The sequence below is a fragment of the Scyliorhinus canicula genome, chromosome 27 (assembly GCF_902713615.1).
Source record: "Scyliorhinus canicula chromosome 27, sScyCan1.1, whole genome shotgun sequence".
Lineage (NCBI taxonomy): Eukaryota > Metazoa > Chordata > Chondrichthyes > Carcharhiniformes > Scyliorhinidae > Scyliorhinus > Scyliorhinus canicula.
Window position 1 is genome coordinate 12,683,342 of NC_052172.1, and position 21,790 is coordinate 12,705,131.

Genomic DNA, 21,790 nt, shown 5'->3' on the forward strand with positions numbered 1-21,790 from the left:
GGAAAGCAGGTAGATAACTACGTGATCAGGCTGGCCTATAAAACATTGGCAGGTGCCAACCTTCCGGTGGAATATGGAACTGATTGGATAGAAAACGCACATACTCTCATGATGGAAATAATTTAATTTAATAACAATGTCACAACAGCAATAATAAAAACACAAACCCTTCAGTAAGCTCTTGTTTTTTATCATCATGATCTACACAACCCTCTATTGTTAGTCACTCATAGAATAGAATCCCTACAGTGCAGAAGAAGGCCATTCGGTTCATCGCGTCTGCACCGACCTTCTGAAACACCCTAACTAGGCCCAATCCCCGTAACCCTCTCTAGCCGATGGCCACGAAGGGGCAATTTAGCACGGCCAAACTGCACAACCTGGATTGTGGATGGAAACCCACGCACACATGGGCAGAATATACAAACTCCACACAGTCACCCACGGTCAGAATCAAACCCGGGTCCCTGGCGCTGTGTTTGCCTCTTTGACCCAGTAAAACTGGTCACATGCAGAGGACTTGAGCATCGGTGGCAAGGCCAATATTTATTGCCCATCCCTTGAGGAGGTGGGAGTGAGCCACCTTGAACCGCTGCAGTCCATGTAGTGCCTGCTGTCCTTGTCTTTCTAGTGTGTGCTGCCCCTGAGCGTTGCCTAATATATATCCCTGTATCTCACCAACCACCAAATCTGTACCTCTAATTAACAGCAGAAACTGATGGAGCTACTCAACATGATAGGCAGCAACAGTGGAGAGATTAACAGATAATGTTTCAGATTAATGATCTTTCATCAGAAGCCCAACTTGGAGATTTTGCTAAACGCTCACATGCTGTTATCTCTCTACTGCTCAAGCTTCACCCCACTCTATCTTACTGGTATGTCTTTTATGTCTCGAACCTTAGAGACCCAAGTATGTTCCTATCCCCAGCTCTGATGCTTAGGGTAACAAAGAGGGGGGGGGGGGGTCAGCAGTGCGCTTTGAAAACTACTTCATGACACCATTTTTTTGGGGGGGGTAATAGGAACTGCCCGTTAACAGGTTTCCACCCATCTCGTGGTGGGGGGGGGGAAACCACTAGCACTTGAGGTCAGAGCTTTGCAGAGCTCGCCAGAGGCGGGTTGTTTGCTGGGGGCTGCGTTGGTGGACGAGGATGAGCCCAGTGTGGGCGCAAGGGTTGTTCCGGTGTTTGGCCTCGATGTCAAATGTCTGGAAGCCTGGGTGATGCAGCGAGCTGATCCCAAGAGCACTGAAGCACATCCCAGTGAAGACGTCATCGATAGGGAAGAATGGGATGTAGTGGGAGACCACATAGAGCGATCTGACCAGGTTGCCCGAGTACAAGAACCCTCCACCTCCAGCATAAGCTGGGTAGGCACCATCGTAGAAGGACACGGGAATGCTGTACTTGCTTTTCTTGTCTCGTAGCGGGCTAGCATTTACGATGGTCTGCCCAACATAAAGTTTGTGGCTTTGGTTGGCATCCAGCGACTTCAGGTACTTCACCAACACAGGCGTGTTGAGGAACACGTCATCATCCCCTTTGAAGATGTACTGGGCGTGTGGGCAGCGGACTGTGGCCCACTTGAGGAACAGGTAGTCCTTCAGGGTGAGGTTAAACAGAGTGTCTTTGAATTCCCACTGGAGGAGATCCCCGTACAAATGATCCTCAAAGTCCAGCAACCTCCAGAGATCGGGCCCCTGACCTGCGCCAGAGGCTGAGCCCAGGAGGAAGACCGTGCGGATCCGGAAGCCGTCCAGAGTCTTCTCCTTTCCCCAGGTCTCACGAACGGCCTGCCTCCTCTCAAAGTTGGCAGCCAAGGACTTAATCGCAAGGAGTAAGAAGGTCCCACCATCACACTTGTCCGGGTGGTCAATCTGCTGTGGGTAGTCCTTGCAGTTCATGTAACGCAGGAAGTCCCCATGCGACTCGGAGTACGTATAGGCATTGATGACCTCACTCTCCATCATGGCCACCACGCAGTTCTGAGAGGGGCTGTACAAGGAGGTACCATTGAGAAGAAGGCGGTCCAGAAGCTGGAACATTTGGTGCTGCCTGTGGTTCCAGAAGCTGTTCTTCACAGGGATAAAGTTCTTGAAATTGGATGAGATGTTAATCAGAGAGATCCCACTCTGATTGGTTGGCATGGATGCGCTTGTAACATTCGGGCCATAGGTGGAATTCTGTGCTCTCTGCACAGGAACTTTCCTCAGTTCCTTGGAGTGCCAACTCAGCAGGATATGGAGCATACCGAGTCCCAACAGACACAACACAGCTCCCCGTAACTTGGAGAATCGCATTTCCTCCCTCTAGCCTGTAATGGGAAACAGAGAAAGCATTAGAACAAGGTTCTCATCAACCAGTACAACAACAATTTGAACTTATATAGCACATTTAAGGTAGCAATGCTTCACAGGAAGGTTTTCAAACTACATTTGGCTAACAGCAGTGTCAGAGGCGAGTAACTCACCTCCTGACACCTCTCCCCCCAAAAGCCTATCCACCATCTAAACAGTGAGCTAAACAGCCCCTCACAGGGCTAATCGCTGGCTTTGAAAGCAGACCAAGGCAAGCCAGCAGCACGGTTCGATTCCCGTAACAGCCTCCCCGAACAGGCGCCGGAATGTGGCGACTAGGGGCTTTTCACAGTAACTTCATTTGAAGCCTACTCGTGACAATAAGCGATTTTCATTTCATTTCATCTACAAGTCAGGAGTGTGATGGAATACTCTCCACTTGCCTGGATGAGCGCAGCTCCAACAACACTGAAGAAGCTCGTCACCATCCAGGATAAAGCAGCCCCGCTTGATTGGCACCCCATCCACCACCTTAAACATTCACTCTTTCCACCACCGACACACAGTGGCAGCCGTGTGTTCCATCTACAAGGTTCACTGCAGAAACTCACCTCCTCAGGCAGCACCATCCAAACCCATGACTTCTTTCATCTAGAAGGACAAGAGCAGCAGGTACCTGGGAACCCCGCCACCTGGACGTTCCTCTCCAAAGTCACTCACCATCCTGACTTGGAAATACATCAGTCATTGCTTCACTGTTGCTGGGACAAAATCCAGGAAGTCCCTCCCTAACAGCACAGTGGGGGTACCGACACCACAGGAACTCCAGCGGTTCAAGAAGGCGGCTCACCACCTTCTCAAGGCAGTTAGGGATGGGCAACAAATGCTGGGGAGGTCTTGTAGCACAGTGAGTAAGCGTTCCTGTCCCTGAGTCAGAAGCTCCAGGTTTCAATCCCACCCCAGGACTTGATGGCCAAGGAAGGTGTGTTCATTTATTTATTTATTTTAATTTCCAATGAAGGGGCAATTTAATGCGGCCAATCCACCTACACTGCACATCTTTGGGTTGTGGGGGTGAGACCCATGCAAACACAGGGAGAATGTGCAAACTCCACACGGACAGTGACCTGGGGCCGTGTTCAAACCCTGGTCCTCGGAGCCGTGATGTAGCAGTGCGAACCACCGTGCCACCTCCAAACAGATTGTGTGTCAACCTCCAAAATCCTTCCGAACATGCCAATGGCTAGCGATAAGAACAGGAGAGCCTGCTGGTGAGGCACACTTGACGTGGAGTGGGGCCCCTCAAGCCAGGTGGCAGAGTGGTTAGCACTGCTGCCTCATAGCGCCAGAGACCTGGGTTCAATTCCAGCCTTGGCTGACTGGAGTTTCCCCCATGTCTGCGTGGGTTTCCTCCCACAGTGCAAAGAGGTGCTGGTTAGGTGATTTGGCCAATGCTAAATTGCCCCTTGATGTCCAAAAGGTTAGGTGGGATTACAGGGTGGGGGGCCATGGACCCTTTCCAAGGGTCGGTGCAGACTCGATGGGCCTTCCGCACAGTTGGGATTCTATGATTCAAAGCTATGAGCCCCTGGGGACAGATTAGCAACCTGTTCCAGGGAAAGAAATTTGCCTTGCGAGCAGATCAACGTCTGCTTTACTTACAACTGCTTTGCTTATCGCTAAATAATAATACATGCCGGCCGAGCCAGCGATGCCCAAATGAGATTGAACAAAAACAATAAGGAGACACTGGGACAGGTGGGCAAAACCTTGGTCATAGCGGTGGGTTTTTAAAAAGGCGGCGTGGTGATATGCAGGGAGGGAATTCCAGGGGCACACCACATTTCTGCCCCGACCCGCCGGCGGGATTCTCCGATATGCCGGCCGGTCAGTGGCGTCTCCCATCGTGTGGCAGCCCCACGCCGTCGGGTAACCCCCGGGCGGTGGCGAAACGGAGAATCACGCCCCCTATCTTAGTCGATGACGGCACAACCTCTGATGGTCTGGCAATGGGAGATGCCCAAGAGGACAGAATTGGGAGAGCAAGGGCAGCGCAGTGGTTAGCACTGGGACTACCGCGCTGAGGACCCGGGTTCGAACCCCGGTCCGTGTGGAGTTTGCACATTCTCCCCGTGTCTGCCTGGGTTTCACCCCCCCACAACCCAAAAGATGCGCAGGTTAGATGGATTGGCTACGCTAAATTGCCCCTTAATTGGAAAAAAAACAAAGTGGGTACTCCAAATGTAAAAAAAAAGAATTGGAAGAGCACAGAGATCTCAGAGGGCAAACGCTTAGGAAGAGAGTTAGCCGGTCTCATTTCTACATCAGGTTTGTGCCATTTGTAACCGTATATTTCCTGGCATTTAGAAAAATAGGGAAATGATTTCACCAAACATAGAAAATTCTTATGGGCCTTGACGGGGTGGATGGGGGGAAGAAAGTTTCCCCATCGCAGAGAATCAAGAGCTAAGAGGTCATTGTCTCAGGTAAGGGGGGGGCATCAATTTTTGTGGAGAAATTTGTTCCCTCAGGAGTTTTGAATTAAGGATTTTCTCTCTTCCCCCCCCTACCTACCCACCCACACTAGCCTCAAGAGGGCAATGGAGTGTCAACAATTTTTGGACACCAAGTGGAACTTAGTAATAAGGAAATAACTCTGGAAGGTGAGGCTGGGGTAAAAGATCGACCTCGATATTATCAAACAGTGGAGCAGGCTCTCTTCCCACTTCCTTATCTTCCATTACAGATATGAACTGAGGTTCAACAATGAGCCTTTACCAGCAGCAAGCTCCAAAACGAGAACTGGGAACAGTTCCACAGCCTGCGAATCAAGCCCACCCTTCCTGCCTCTCTTCCCCCTGCTCCCCAGTGTGTGCGTTTAACTTCGATGCCGTTGTGGTATTTTCCTCATGAGATCCTTGCATATCTCTCGAATAAAAAGCAGATTGTGAAATCACATCAGTGCATGTCACATGCTTAACGTTTCCTGATCCATTACCAGGCCGAGTATGTGAATAGATTGCATTTCGACAGCCACATCCCTTGAACGAATAAAAAAAGACCCCACCTCCCCCACATGGCCACTCTCCCTTGTTGTTCAGAGTTGCTCTCCCTGAGCACTGGCCTCTGTTCTCCTATAAACACATTCTGCTTTCCTACCTTTGCCATTATTAACCCTCTTCAATCCCTAATGGCACCATGTACAGCCCCTTTGTCTCATGTCCCAAGACATCTTTGTCAATCTCTTCTTAACTATCACTGACTGGGGCAGCACGGTGGTGCAGTGGTAGTACTGCTGCCTCACGGTGCTGAGGTCCCAGGTTCAATCCCGGCTCTGGGTCACTGTCCGTGTGGAGTTTGCACGTTCTCCCCGTGTTTGCGTGGGTTTCGCCCCCACAACCCAAAGATGTGCAGCGTAGGTGGATTGAACACGCTAAATTGCCCCTAAATTGGAAAAATTAATTGGGTACTCTAAATTTAAAAGAAAACTATCACGGACTTTCCATTCTGCTCCTTTCCAAGTGTACCACTCACCACGTTTCTATCCCATTTCAGTTCTGTCGAAGGGTGAGATTGATTTGAAACGTTAGCTCTGTTTCTCTCTCCACAGAGGCAGACAGATCGGCCAAGTTTATCCAGCATGCCCTGTCATTCAGAATCCTTTTGGAGAGCTCTCCCGCAGAGACAGCATCAATGTGGCAGGGCCAAATGGCCTCCTGTGTGCCGCATGATGCAGTCAATGCTGTTTTTGCAGACAAAATTGGAGAACAGCAAGATCCCACAAACAATGAGCCAGACGCTTGGGCGGTTTTAATCCGTCTTAGTCGGCCACTGAGAGAAATCTCTGCCCATGTTCCTGTCGAAACTGAGTTTATACATTGACCCGGAAACGCAGCCCACCCTCACTACCAGACTACAGCATCAGCCGAGTCACGTCCCTTCCCCCTCCCCCCCCCTCCTAGTCTTTACCTTTATAACCCCACAAGGCCTCAAACCCCTCAACCAACATCAGTGAATCCAATGATTGAGCCATTATCACATTGCTGTCTGTGGGAGCTTGCGGTGCGCATTGCTACATTTGTGCCTACCCTTCAAAGACGATGCATTGGCTGTGAAGAGCTTCGAGACGTTTAGAGGTCCCAAACGGGCGTTCGAGGAATGAAAATTCCCTCTTTTTGCAACACACTGACTAAAAATCAAGGTCTTTCATAGTCAAACTCCAACGTGCAGGGACATGGAGGGTCATTTCACCTGCCCACCGTTCATTCAACTAGACAATTCAGATTCTCTTCCCGCAACTCGTCGTCCGCTAAGGCAGGCATTCCTCCGTTTCCATCGCTAGTAATTCCCGGAACGGGTTGCTAGCCTGCCATCAGAGGCTTGTAGCTTGAGGACGCGCCACTCCAGGAGTCTCTGTCGCTCTTACCGCCAGCCACTGGAGTGTTTGGAAGAATTTTGCAGATTGACACACTCAACCGGTTTGACCATGTTACGAACGCACCATCCTTGGTCGCCAGGTCCTGGGGCATCACTGCCTACTTCTGCTAATGCCTATCAACCCGGTGTTCTGACTCCGAGGCAGAGATGCTCCCACTGCTCCGCGAGACCTCAAAACTAGACCACGACTGATCCACATACTTGCCCCATATCCCTTTTTAAATCAAGCACGACAGCTGAATTCCGGTTTACCTGGGGAGACCGGGACAAACGCTGAGGAGGAAAAATAGCCTTTATATCGTGGTCTTCATAATAACCAGACACACCAACGCTTGTCCCAGCAAATCAAGCACTTCCTTGTTTAAGGTGCGGCCGCTGCTGCAATGTAGGCAGCGCGGCAACCATTCGGCGCACAGCAAGATCCCACAACAGCCATGTGATAAGGAGCTAGATGATCGTTTTATTTTGTGTGATATTGACTGAGGGATACGTATTGGCCAGGTCACCGGGGAAGGACCCCCCCCCCCCCCCCCCCCCCCCCAGCTTTGAAGATAGCGGGTACCTCCGACAGTGCAGCACCCTCTCAGAGTTGCCCTGCAGCGCACGTTTGGATTTTTGTGCTCAAGCCCCCGGAGCGGGAATTGAACCTGGAAACCCGCAAACCCCAAAGACGAAGAGTGGAGCTGAGCCAGGGTTGATGCAGGCACGAGTCCCATTGCCGGCCAGTCTCCTGCAGAGCCGCCCACTGCTGGAGTTTGAAAACTCTCTCGCCTTGCCAACGCCTCACACCGTCAGTTACAGACGGGCTGTCGCCCGAATCCTTTGCAGCCAGCGGCGACACTTCCACGTCACAGCGACAGAATCCATTCAGAGCTAACTGACCCGTTCATATTCAAAAGAAGAACATGGGTGGGGATTCCAAAGAGTTAATGTGGAAACATAATACTATTGTTTGCCTCAGGACCCCTTGGGTTACCGGCGGGGGTGGGTGGTGATCGTCCCTTTAAGAGGGGAGAAAAGGAACGAACGGTGGGGGTAGATGGAATATAACATCAATCCAGCATTAGCGACCTGGCAGGTCCAGTTTAGGCGCCCCCCCTGCTCGGTCGAAGAGCTGATAATCTTTGTTGAGACCAGTGGAGGAAGACTTACTGAGGCTTAAAGTGTCTGGGGATTTGCTAATATTCATGGGATTTAACACACTGGTTTCTGTGAACTGTTGGGTGTGTTCCATATAATTAACAGGAGCTCAAACGTTTCCCAATGCTGGCCTGTTCATGTGAAGCTGATTAGCACACAGTACCAGACATTGGAGCAAGACTCAAGTCTCAAACCCAGCTCGTCATTTTAACTGCTTTGAACAAATTAGAGAAATGGAGTTGACTTTCTTCATTCTCATTCCACACTGTCCTCATCAAACATTCCCAGGACAGGTACAGCACGGGGTTAGATACAGAGCAAAGCTCCCTCTACACTGTCCCCATCAAACACTCCCAGGACAGGTACAGCACGGGGTTAGATACAGAGTAAAGCTCCCTCTACACTGTCCCCATCAAACACTCCCAGGACAGATACAGCACGGGGTTAGATACAGAGTAAAGCTCCCTCTGCCCTGTCCCCATCAAACACTCCCAGGACAGGTACAGCACGGGATTAGATACAGAGTAAAGCTCCCTCTACACTGTCTCCATCAAACACTCCCAGGACAGGTACAGCACGGGGTTAGATACAGAGTAAAGCTCCCTCTACACTGTCTCCATCAAACACTCCCAGGACAGGTACAGCACGGGGTTAGATACAGAGTAAAGCTCCCTCTATACTGTCTCCATCAAACACTCCCAGGACAGGTGCAGCACGGGGTTAGATACAGAGTAAAGCTCCCTCTACACTGTCCCCATCAAACACTCCCAGGGCAGGTACAGCACGGGGTTAGATACAGAGTAAAGCTCCCTCTACACCAGGGGTGGGCAAACTTTTCCGTGCAAGGGCCGCATTCAGAAATTCACAATTCACAAAGGGCCGCATAGTATATTAAGTAAAATAATTACGTCACCCGGTTATGATTCTGGGCGCCTCATATAGAACATAGAACAGTACAGCACAGAACAGGCCCTTCGGCCCTCGACGTTGTGCCAAGCAATGATCACCCTACTCAAGTCAACGTATCCACCCTATACCAGTAAGTAACCCAACAACCCCCCCACCCATTAACCTTTAAAAAAAAAAATTTAAAAAAAAAAAAAAAAAAATTTTTTTTAAAAAAAATTTTTTTTTTTTTTTTTTAATGACTTGGTGGGCCGCAGAAATACCTTTGGCGGGCCGCATGCGGCCCGCGGGCCGTAGTTTGCCCACCCCTGCTCTACACTGTCCCCATCAAACACTCCCAGGGCAGGTACAGCACGGGGTTAGATACAGAGTAAAGCTCCCTCTACACTGTCTCCATCAAACACTCCCAGGACAGGTACAGCACGGGGTTAGATACAGAGTAAAGCTCCCTCTATACTGTCTCCATCAAACACTCCCAGGACAGGTGCAGCACGGGGTTAGATACAGAGTAAAGCTCCCTCTACACTGTCTCCATCAAACACTCCCAGGACAGGTACAGCACGGGGTTAGATACAGAGTAAAGCTCCCTCTATACTGTCTCCATCAAACACTCCCAGGACAGGTGCAGCACGGGGTTAGATACAGAGTAAAGCTCCCTCTACACTGTCCCCATCAAACACTCCCAGGGCAGGTACAGCACGGGGTTAGATACAGTGTAAATACAGAGTAAATCTCCGTCTGTCCCATGAATGCCCTTAATATCTTGGTTGGAACAGTGCTATTATCCCTTGCCACAAGGACATGTTTTATGACATTCATCCTAAGGAAGTGTGGTTGCCGATCATTAGGCCAGCATTTATTGCCTGCCTTACTGTCCCTTGAGAAGGTGGTGGTGAGCTGTTTTTTTTTGATTCACCACATTGCATGTAATGAATGTGCAACCTGAGTGGTGTGTGGGATGGAGTTCCAGAAGAGTACCCAAGCGATGACGGAGGAAGCAAACGATCTTGAAGGCGGATGGGATGCCAATCAAGCGGACCGCTTTGCCCTGAACAGTGCCAAGCTTCTTCACTGTGGCGCAGGCGAGTGGGCGAGTGTTCCATCACACCCCTGACTATCGCCGTGCTGTCTGGGCTGTGAAGCTTTGATTGTCAGGGGGTGAGTTACTTGCCACAGGATTCTGAGAACCCCGTTTGTGACTTGCTCTCGCAGAGTTTGTACAGCTACTTCAGTTCAGTTCTTGGTGCAATGTTGGGCGATGGGGGACAGACTTGTTTTTAGGATTTGATAACCGTGGGTGCCCACATGGCGCCATTTGCCCTTTAATCGTCAATTGAAGAGCTGTGTATTCTGCAATTACGTCCTGCGCAATGTTATTTTTTTTTAAATTTAGAGTACCCAATTATGTTTTTCCAATTAAGGGGCAATTTAGCCTGGCCAATCCACTTAACCTGTACATATTTTGGGTTGTGGGGGTGAAACCCACGCAAACACGGGGAGAATGTGAAAACTCCACACGGACAGTGACCCAGAGCCGGCATTCGAACCCGGGGCCTCAGCGCCGCAGTCCCAGTGCTAACCACTGTGCTGCCCGCGCAATGTTATATTCACGGACCATTAAATTTCCATTATGTTCCCCAGGAAAAAAAACTGCCCTGGGCTAAAGTTAAGTTGTCAAAATTCTGGACTCCTTCCCATTTCTGCTCAAGCCCGAGCTACTGTCCCAATAACGTGAATGGTTGGATTTCTATTGACATCATAATCATAGAATATACAGTGCAGAAGGAGGTTATTCGGCCCATCGAGTCTGTACCGACCCACCGAAAGAGCGCTCTACCCAGGCTCACTCCCCCGCAAATCCGTAACCCCCCCCCAACTAACCTTTGGAAAATAAGGGGTCAATTTAGCATGGCCAATCCACCTAACCTCCACATCCCTTGGCACTAAGCAGCAATTTATCACGGCTGATCCACCTAACCGACACATCTTTGGACTGTGGGAGGAAACCCACAGAGCCACAGGGAGAGCGTACAGACTCCGCACAGTCACCCAAGGTCGGGATCGAACCCAGGTCCCTGGCGCTGTGAGGCAGCAGTGCTAACCGCTGTTCAAAGCGCCAGTTGGGTGCCCTCAAGTTAGGAGATCACGCAGCCAAGATCCAGACGTGAACACAATCAGTCTGAGCTGGCGCTCCCCACGCAACACCGGAGAGGACCAGGGTCCCATCAGTGCACTCAGGCAGAGGATCACATCACAGGAGAAGTAAGCCCGAGCCATCAGCCGGGGTGAATGAGACAGGTCCAAATCGAAAGGATCAGAGGAGAAAATCTGCAGGTAGATCAGATAGCCAGAGCAGCACGGTGGCCTAGTGGTTAGCACAACCGCCTTACGGCGCTGAGGTCCCAGGTTCGATCCCAGCCCGGGTCACTGTCCGTGTGGAGTTTGCACATTCTCCCCGTGTCTGCGTGGGTTTCGCCCCCACAACCCAAAAATGTGCAGAGTAGGTGGATTGGCCACGCTAAATTGCCCCTTAATAGAAAAAATAATTGGGTAATCTAAATTTATTAAAAAAAAGATCAGATAGCCACGTAGGGTTCCCCCGGGAGATTTTAATTATGAAAATGAAAAAAAATGAAATGAAAATCGCTTATTGTCACGAGTATGCTTCAAATGGTTACTGTGAAAAGCCCCTAGTCGCCACATTCCAGCGCCTGATCGGGGAGGCTGGTACGGGAATGAACTCGCGCTGCTGGCCTGCCTGGGTCTGCTTTAAAAGCCAGCGATTTAGCCCAGTGAGCTAAACCAGCCCCTAATCCTCTTTCTTTTGGGAATAGAGAGCGACTGGAGAAAAGGGGCAGCAGGATTCCTAATCGGCGTACAGTGGGCAGAGAGGTGACCAGGCGATAAATCTTTCCAATCCAGATCTCAACGTTAGTACGAAAACTAAAACGCCAGATCTAGATTAGGGTGGAGGAAGGGATGAAGAGAGGTGGAAGTAACAATGGGATATGGGACAATCGGAACGGCAGGGAGCAGGAGGTCTTGTGGCACAGTGGGTTAGCTCCCGGTTCGAGTCCCACCCCAGGACTTGACAGCCAAGGAAGGTGAGCTCGTAACGCGGCCAAACAGGGTCGAGTGTGTCACCCTGCAAAATCCTTCCTAAACACGCCAATGGCTGGCGGTATGAGCAGGAGAGACACTTTACACAGAGTGGAGGCCCCTCAAGCTTTTAGTCTCTGACCTGATCCAGGAAGAACTAGTTATGTAAACGGATGAAAGTCTGCCTTAGGTATGGGGAAAGAATTGGAATTGGAACAGCCGAGGGATGTTCGTTTTAAAAAACAATAGCAAAATATTATTCCATTAAACAAAGGAATGCTAATGGGCGGGATTCTCCGTTGGCGGAGATTCTCTGTTTTGCCGGTGCCCGGGGTTCCCGATGGTGTGGGGCTGCCCCACGATGGGAAACTCCATTGACCGGCCGGCGTAATGGAGAATCCCGCCGGCCAGCCGGGGGAGAGATGTGGCGGGGTGGAGAATCCAGCCCAGCTTCAAGATACCTCAGGTAAATCCGGGGGGTTAGAAACCAATTACTATTGAGTTGTGAGGATTATAGGAACAGGAGTGAGCCACATGATCCCTCCATAGATCATAAGACATAGGAGGAAAAGTAGGCCATTCGGCCCATTGAGTCCGCACCGCCATTCAATGCGCTTAAACAGGGGCTGTTTAGCACACTGGGCTAAATCGCTGGCTTTGAAAGCAGACCAAGGCAGGCCAGCAGCGCGGGTTCAATTCCCGTACCAGCCTCCCCGAACAGGCGCCGGAATGTGGCGACTAGGGGCTTTTCACAGTAACTTCATTTGAAGCCTACTTGTGACAAGAAGCGATTTTCATTTCATTGTGACTGATCTGATATGATAATCCTCAAGTCCACTTTCTGGCTTGTCCCGTTAGCGTCCTTCCTTTTGATTTACCTTTGTTCGCATTTCTTTTATCTTTACTGTTTCTTTTTGGACCATGGACCCATAATCGGGATTTGTGTTTTTAAGCAGAGGACTCAAGCTGAGTCAGCCTGCTACTCAGGACAGCGTGTTCCAGGAAATGTTTCTCGGACAGGAGAAAACAGACCCGTCGGCGCCGGGTCAATCTCAAGAACCAGCTTTGGAGGAGGTCGGTTCGATTGGCTGGCTGGCAGCCTGCGGGCTGGCCAGGGACAGTGTTCTGGCTGACAACAGTCAGTGATCGGTTCCTGCGGGATGCTTCTGAGAGGGTTGGGCAGAAACTATTAGACCCTGAAAGAAGAAGGAACTCTCTCTCTCCTTCTCGCTGCTGAAATAAAGAACTGTTTTATTGTTCTGAAATCAGATGGGCTGCATGGTTGCGCAGTGGTTAGCACTGGTACCTCCGGCGCTGAGGACCCGGGTTCGAACCTAAGAGTGCCTGGATCAGCTATACTATATATTTGAAATGATCTTGAAACTACAGATATTGTAGACTGCCAGAGGAAACCATTTCAAGCTTAGAAGGAAGAAGTATCAAAATGAAAGCTTGAACTCCTGAAAGACTTTAACTGGAAGCCACCCAAGTGCATCGGAGATCCTTTATCCTTTTATTGTGTCATTAATTTCTTCCCTATACACCACATTTTCCTTCTATGTTGACTGCGAGTTGGAAAGGAGGGGGTTGGGAAAGGGATATTAGGTGGTCAGTTACATTTTTGTCCGTTTAATTATATTACTGTTAAATAATAAAAGGTTACTTGTGTTAAATTTACAGACCTGGTGACTGTAGGTTATTGGGGCTCAGTCAAGGTCCTCGGGTATTTTAAAATCAAATCTAATTTCACTTGTGCGACTCCGGGACAGGTGGGACTGGAATTGACCGCGCACCAGCCCAGGGGGTAGGGACAACCCTCGATTCCCTCACTGATTAAAAATCCATCTTAGACTTGAGCATACTTAACGACCCAGTCCCTACAGCTCTCTGCGGTAAAGAATTCCACAGATTCACTCCCCTCTGAGAGAAGAAATTCCTCCTCATCTCGGTCTGAAATGGGGCGACCCCCTCACTCTGAGATTCTGCCCTCTGGCCCCAGACTCTCCCGCAAGGGGAAACAACCTCTCAGCCTCGACCTTACAAACCCCCTGAGAATCCGATATGTCTCAATAAGGTCGCCTCTCATTCGTCTAAACTCCCAATGAGCACAGGCCCAACCTACTCAACCTCTCCTCATAAGAAACTCCCTCCACACCCGGGATCAACCGAGTGAACCTTCTCTGGACTGCCTCCAATGCCAGTATATCTTTCCTTCGATACGAGGACCAAAGTTCACAGTACAACAGGTAAGACCAAAACTGTTCACAATATTCCCTCGGGTCTGCTCCATCATTCAATAAGAACATGACTTTTTTTTTTTTTAATAAATTTAGAGTACCCAATTATTTTTCCAATTAAGGGGCAATTTAGTGTGGCCAATCTGCCTACCCAGCACATCTTTGGGTTGTGGGGGTGAAACCCACGCAGACACGGGGAGAATGTGCAAACTCCACACGGACAGTGACCTAGGGCCGGGATTCGAACCTGGGTCCTCAGCGCCGTAGAGAACATGACTTTTTAAATAAATTTAGAGTACCCAATTATTTTTTTCTAATTAAGGGGCAATTTAGCGTGGCCTGCACATTTTTGGGTCTGTGGGGGCAAGACCCATGCAGAGAATGTGCAAACTCCACACGGACAGTGACCCGGGGCCGGGATCGAAATCCAGGTCCCATGCGCCGTGAGGCAGCAGTGCTAACCATTGCGCCACCGTGCCGCCTAATAAGAACACGAGTGAACATCTACCTCAGCTCTGCCTTCCTCCACTATTACCCCTATCCCAAAATTCCCTTCAGGCCTGAAAATATCTCTCCCAATCGTGAATGTTGTCTTTTATTGATTTATGGGATGTAGCGTGTCCTAATTGCCCTCGAACTGAGCGTCTCACTTGGCCATTTCAGAGAGGCAGTAAAGAGTCAACCCCATGGCTGTGGGGTCTGGAGTTGCATGTAGGCCAGACCGGGTAAGGACGGCAGATTTCCTTCCCTAAAGGGGACATTAGTCAACCCAATGGGATTTTACCACAATCGATTCATAGTCACCGTTAGATGTTTTAATTCCAGATTTTTTTTTTCTTCACCATCTGCCCGTAGTGAGATTCGAACCAGGGTTGCCCGTAGCATTACCCTGGGCCTCTGGATTGTCACGATGCTGCCAACTCCCCCCCCCCCCCTCCTATTCAACAGCTAAGCGTTCACAACCCTCCTCATTGTAAACGGTCGGCCCCCTATCCTGAGGTGATAGGACCCCCCCCCACAGCACCAAACTCTCTTGTCTGGGGCGATGGGGCAAACATCCCCCTCAGCATTCGCTCGATCACAGCCTCTCAGAAACTTTGCGCGTGGCTAAGGGACTGCTCCCTCACTCTTTGGACACCCCAGTACATAGGCCCAAAGAATTAATAAGAGAGGGGCGACACGGTGATGCAGTGGTTAGCACTGCTGCCTACGACGCTGAGGACCCGGGTTCGATTCCGCCCCCAAGTCACTGTCTGTGTGCAGTTTGCACATTCTCCCCGTGTCTGCGTGGGTCTCACCCCCACAACCCACAACCCAAAGATGTGCAGGGTAGGCAGATTGGCCCTTAATTGGAAAAAAATAATTGGTGCTCTAAAATTTTTAATTTTTAAAAGAAGAATTAATAAGAAGAAATATCAAAAGAAATAATAAATAAAGATTAAAACAAACATAAGCAAAGCTAAGAGGTCATGTGAGAGGAGACTAAAAGTCAAGGTGGATCCGAGAAGTACATTGAGATTCCCAAGAGGATGTTGACGAAGAAAATGTCCGAGGTATTTAATAAATATCTCAGGATCAGGTCACTGGAAAGGGTTAAATCTGGAAGTGTTTTGAGTATGAGATAAGCAGGGTAGCGTCGAGGAAAGGGTTAAGTTTTGAGGAGGAAATGCTGCATAAACCAGGCATGTGCACCCTTGAATATGGAGATGATTAAAAAGATTGATATGGTAGATACGGAGGAACTATTGCCTCTTGAAGGAGAAAGTCTAAATTTAAAATGTGAGCCAGACTGATCATGGGGAGATGTCAGGAAACTCTTTAGACAAAGGGGAGTGAAAATCTGGAAGTCTACCCTCTCCAAACCCCCTACCCCACAAATCCACACCACTACCCCCACTCCAAACCCCAACCCCTGCCCCACAAATCCACACCACTACCCCCACTCCAAACCCCCTACCCCACAAATCCCCACCACTTCCCCCACTCCAAACCCCAACCCCACAAATCCCCACCACTTCCCCCACTCCAAACCCCCCCTCCAAACCCCTACCCCCAAAAGCCCGACCCCATGAGCCCCTTCACACCCCACCCCTTAAACCTCATATCCACAAATCCCCGGCCCACCAAACCCCTACCTCCAAACCCCCCAAAACCGACCCCACCAAATCCCCCAAACCTCCCACCCCTACCTGCTCCCTTCAAACCTCTACCCCCTAAGTCCCTACCTCTTAAACCCACCCAAACCCATACCTCAAACCTCTACCCCTCAACACGGGGTAGTAAATAACACATTTAGCTTGAAGGCCGGTAAAAGCCTGGATCTGGTTTTTCACTGTGTCACTCTTACAGCAACTCACCATCAGCAAGGGAGGCACAGATAGTCACTGTATGAATGTCACCTCAACAATCCACAGCCCCGAATACCAAACCCCAGCACAGATGGATTGGATTGCTTCAGGAAACGTAGGACCAGGAATAGGCCCAAATTCAACAGCTCACAGTTCAGGCATCTCAGTCACCCCAGCTTTCCAGGAGTTTAGCATTTGCACTCTACACAGTGCACCAGGTGAGTCTGATATGGTAGATGCTGGGGGGGGGGGGGGGGGGGGGGGGGGTTGCCAATCACCTCTCTCCCTGCCACCAGAGACTAGAACAAGGCCAGAGGATCTCAGGATCAGGGGGAGGGAAACTGTCTTCACTCAGAGGATTGGGATCGGTCAGAATTTTCTGCCTCAGAAGTCGGTCGTGGTCAATGAAAAATAATTGAAAATCGCTTATTGTCACGAGTAGGCTTCAATGAAGTTACTGTGACAAGCCCCTAGTCGCCACATTCCGGCACCTGTTCGGGGAGGCTGGTACGGGAATCGAACCCGCGCTGCTGTTGAGTGTGTTCAAAGCCACGTTCTTGGACACAAAAGGAATCAAGGCATATGGGGAACCAGCATGAAAGTGGAGTTAGTATAGAAGTTCAGCTGTGATCTTCTTATAGAACAGTACAGCACATAGAACAGTACAGCACAGAACAGGCCCTTCGGCCCTCAATGTTGTGCCGAGCCATGATCACCCTACTCAAACCCACGTATCCACCCTATACCCGTAACCCCCCCCCCTTAACCTTACTTTTATTAGGACACTATGGGCAATTTAGCATGGCCAATCCACCTAACCCGCACATCTTTGGACTGTGGGAGGAAACCGGAGCACCCAGAGGAAACCCACGCACACAGGGGGAGGACGTGCAGACTCCGCACAGACAGTGACCCAGCCGGGAATCGAACCTGGGACCCTGGAGCTGTGAAGCATTTATGCTAACCACATGCTACCCTGCTGCCCCATATCCCTCAAACGCCAAGCAAAGGAAACACCAGGCCCCGTTGCCTGGGATTTTAACAATATTAAGCCATAAATCTTGAAGGAGCCGCTCATTATAAAACCTCAATCCATTTGTCTCACTTTCCTTTCAACATCTATCTTTTTTTAAAATAAATTTAGAGTAGCAATGAAATGAAAATCCCTTATTGTCACGAGTAGGCTTCAATGAAGTTACTGTGAAAAGCCCCTAGTCGCCACATTCCGGCACCTGTCCGGGGAGGCTGGTACAGGAATCGAACCGTGCTGCTGGCCTGCTTGGTCTGCTTTAAAAGCCAGCGGTTTAGCCCAGTGAGCTAAACCAGCTCATTTCTTTAAAATTCATTTATTTCCAATTAAGGGGCAATTTAGCCTGGCCAATCCACCTACCCTGCACATCTTTGGGGTGTGGGGGGCGAGACCCACGCAGACACGGGGAGAATGTGCAAACTCCACACGGACAGTGACCCAGAGCCGGGATCGAACCTGGGACCTCGGCGCCGTGAGGCAGCACTTTTCAACCAACAATGAGTCAGCGACACAACTTCAAAATGAAGAAATAATTCTGCTCAGAAAGATAAATGATTTTAAAAATCCTTCTTCGAGAAACCCCCCCATCCACAGGAAATAGTTTCTCATTATCTACCCCATCAAATCCTTCAATGAACTTTAAATCCTTCCGTTTGATCCTCCCTCAAGTTTGCTCTGTTCAAGGTTGCACAAGCTCACCTTATGCAACCTTTCCACCTCATACTTTCACCACTTCCTCAAAACTGTGTGACTGCTCATCGCACTCTTGGCATCAGGGTCCCACACCTTTCGAGAGTCCCGGTGCTTTGGGAGAACATGACGTGGGATATTTATTAAATACCTTGGACATTTTCTTCAAGAACCTCCGCACTTAGACAATTCTCGGCTTGGGAGTCTCAATACACCGTACTGTTTGATTTTTATTCCCGTTCACACTCTCTTTAACTTTTCTTTTGCCCTTCAAGTTTATCTATTTTCTGTAAACATATGTCACCTTTATTGTCGTACCTTCACCATGAGCCTATGTTCCCAGGAGTTCAGAAGAATAAGGGACCAATCGCTATCGAGATGTGCAGAATTCTGAGAGGGTGTGACACTGCTGCACGCCCCCCTCCACAGATGTGTGCGCCTCTAGCATTTGTTGTCGATCCCTAATTGCCCCTTGAGAAGGTCACGGTGAGCCGCCTTCTCGAACCGCCGCAGTCCCTGAGATGTAGGCACACCCGCTGTGCGGTTAGGGAGAGAGTTCCAGGATTTTGACCCAGCGACAGTGAAGGAACGGCCGATATATTTCCAAGTCAGGTTGGTGCCAAGTCGGAGGGGAACCTCCAGCTGGTGTCCCCAGGTATCTGCTCCCAACCTAGATGGTACCAGTTGTGGGTTTAGAAGGTGCTGCCTCAGGAGGCTTAGTGAGTTCCTGTACTGCATCTTGTAACTGGCACAAACGCCTGCTGCTGGAGGGGGTAGATTCTTGTGTATTGGATGCCAATCAAGCGGGGCTGCTTTGTCCTGGACGGTGTCGAGCTTCCTGAGTGTTGTTGGAGCTGCACTCATCCAGGCAAGTGGAGAGTATTCCACAAGACTTGTGCCTTGTAGATGGTGGACAGGCTTTGGATGGGGGGGTCAGGAGGTGGGTTACTCGCTGCTGGATTCTCAGCCTCTGACCTGCTCTCGTAGCCACAGTATTTATACAGTTGGGTCCAGTTGTGTTTCTGGTCAATGGTAACCCCCAGAATGTTGATAGTGGGGGAATTCAGCGATGGTAATACCATTGAATGTCAAGGGGTGATGGTTAGATCCTCTCTTGTTCCGGATGGCCATTGCCGGGCACTTGCGTGGCGCAAATGTTCATGTCACCTCTGAAGTTGAGCTCTTTTGTCCATGTTTGAACCAAGGCTGTAATGAGGTCAGGAGCTGAGTGACCCTGGGCGGAACCCAAACTGAGCATCCGTAAGCAGGTTATTGCTGAGTAAGTGCTGCTTGATAGCACTGTTGATGACTCCTTCTGTAGTTTTACTGCTGATCGAGACTGACGAGGGGGCATTTCGCCAGGGTGGGCTTGTCCTGCATTTTGTGTACACGACACACCTGGGCAATTTTCCACTTTGCCGGGTAGATGCCAGTCTCGTAGCTGTACTGGAACCAACTTCGCAAGGGGTGCAGAGCACTGTTGCCAGAGTAATGTCAGGGCCCGCAGCCTTTGCAACATCCAATGCCTTCAGCCTCTTCGAGAAACCACGCGGTTGGAGTGAATCGAATTGGCTGAAGACTGACATCTGTGACAGCTGGGGGCTTCCGGAGCAAGCTGAGATGGATCGTCCACTTGATACTCGTGGCTGAAGAGACTTGCAAACAAAGATAATGTTGACAACAGCCTTCAGTATTAAATCTATATTGTCCCCTCTTAAACTGCGTAGTTGGTATCCCAGAACTCACCTCAATTCTGGTGTCAATTATATTTCATTGTGAACATGAGCTAGGGTGACGAACACAACATCTCAAATGCCAACCGTGGTGAGAAATATGATCACCGCTTATTTGAAGAGTGATCATGGTACAGAAGGAGGCATTCAGCCCATCAGGTTATTATTATTATTATTAGGTATGCACCAGCTCTCTGTAGAGCAATCCAAACAATATCCACTTCCTGCTGTAGCTCTGAGAGTTTATTTCCCATTCAATCTTCCTTGGGAATCACTGATTGTATCTGCTTTTCCCCACCCTCGTAGGCAGCAAGTCCTCCGCTATATTCCCCACAGTTCAGGGTCACCTACGTATTCCCAAACCCAGATTACGAAGAACAACAGGCATTCATCCTCGTGGAACACCTTCCATTATCTCCCCCCCCCCCCCCCCCCACCCCGATAACTAACATTTTTCCCTGCTACCTTATTTATTTTTTTTGCTGATTGCTTTTTCAAATTGTGTTCAACCAAACTCTGATCCATGACAGTGATACAAGAGGGACAAACACCATTAAACTTACTCAACGCACAGAAAGTAATATTTAATGCTCACAATGTAATTTGGGTGTTTTGCGTCAGCCCTGCATTGTCAGAAGCATTCAGCGACCCGGATGGCATTTCAAGGCTGTGGGATCCCCAAAGCTCATCCTAAACTAGACCTCGGCTCGCCTTTTGGAAACAGGCACCATCACCGTTAACCCCCCCCCCCCCCCCCTTGCCCCTCATTATGCCAAGGTTCAAACCGAACCACAGCTCTCCCGATAGGGATCTACAGAAACCAAAGCATCATCTCACAGCGCCAGGGACCCAGGATCGATTCCGACCTCTGGCCACTGTGCGGAGTCTGCACGCTCTCCCCGTGTCTGCCTGGCGTTTCCTCCGGGTGCTCCGGTTTCCTCCCACCGTCCAAAGATGTGCGGGTTAAGGGCAGCACGGTGGCGCAGTGGGTTACCCCTGCAGCCTCACGGCGTCGAGGTCCCAGGTTCGATCCCGGCTCTGGGTCACTGTCCGTGTGCCGTTTGCACATTCTCCCCATGTTTGCGTGGGTTTCGCCCCCCACAACCCAAAGATGTGCAGGGTAGGTGGATTGGCCAGGCTAAATTGCCCCTTAATTGGAAAAAATGACTTGGGTACTCTAAATTTATAGAAATAAAAAGAAATGCAGGTTAGGCGAATTGGCCATGCCAAATTGCCTCTTAGTGTGAGGTTACAGGGATAGGGTGGGGTGATTGGGCCGAGGTAGGGTGCTCCATCAGAGGGTGGGTGCAGACACGATGGACCAAATGGTCTCCTTCTGCTTGTAGGGATCCTATGATTCCCTCCTTTCCGTGTACAGCCCTCAAGATATAAATTGCAATATTCCATTGGCTTCTCCGATCGCCTTCTCAGCCTGCTTTTCACCACTTGGATACACACACATCCAAACCTCCATGCTCCTGCGCACCTCCAACCATTCCAGCTTCTCTCCCTTGGTTCCCAGACGGATGACCAAACACTTCCCCACACTGAACCGCATCCGTCCGTGTCCCTTTGTACGCACCCAATCTACATCACTGACTCCACCTCACGGTGCATTCGGCAACCTTGCATGACGAAAGAAGAGTTTGTACGGCCAAGACATTAATAGAGGTGGTGAATTGTTCAGGCCAACGGACACATCTCTGAGCAGTGTCATTTCCTACGACGTGTCGATCACAAAACATTGGCTTAAACCCCGCTGCCTTTTTCCTATCTTCCAAGCACATTCCAACCCTTGTTGCTCGGCTATCTCCAGCTCATGTACTGCCCCATGTACCGTCTTTTTCCTAGAACCTAATCAAATGCTTCCT

At 49.9% G+C, this 21,790-nt stretch overlaps 1 protein-coding gene across 3 annotated transcripts in view; it reads right to left on the minus strand.

Annotated features, from left to right (window-relative positions):
- Nucleotides 1-104: 104 nt before the first annotated feature.
- LOC119957976 (N-acetyllactosaminide beta-1,3-N-acetylglucosaminyltransferase 2-like) overlaps nt 105-21,790 on the minus strand; it is a 22,374-nt gene continuing 688 nt past the window's right edge. Inside the window, exons 1-2 of one of the 3 annotated variants that reach the window (XM_038786222.1) lie at nt 18,505-18,666; nt 105-2,316 (exon numbers count right to left, since the gene is read on the minus strand). In XM_038786222.1, coding sequence (XP_038642150.1) covers nt 1,079-2,302 — 1,224 coding nt within the window. In that variant the 5' untranslated portion in view covers nt 2,303-2,316; nt 18,505-18,666 and the 3' untranslated portion in view covers nt 105-1,078. Of the gene's footprint in view, nt 2,317-2,910; nt 2,930-18,504; nt 18,667-21,790 lie in introns of those variants that run through there. The other 2 variants (XM_038786223.1, XM_038786221.1) reach the window with 2 other exon arrangements.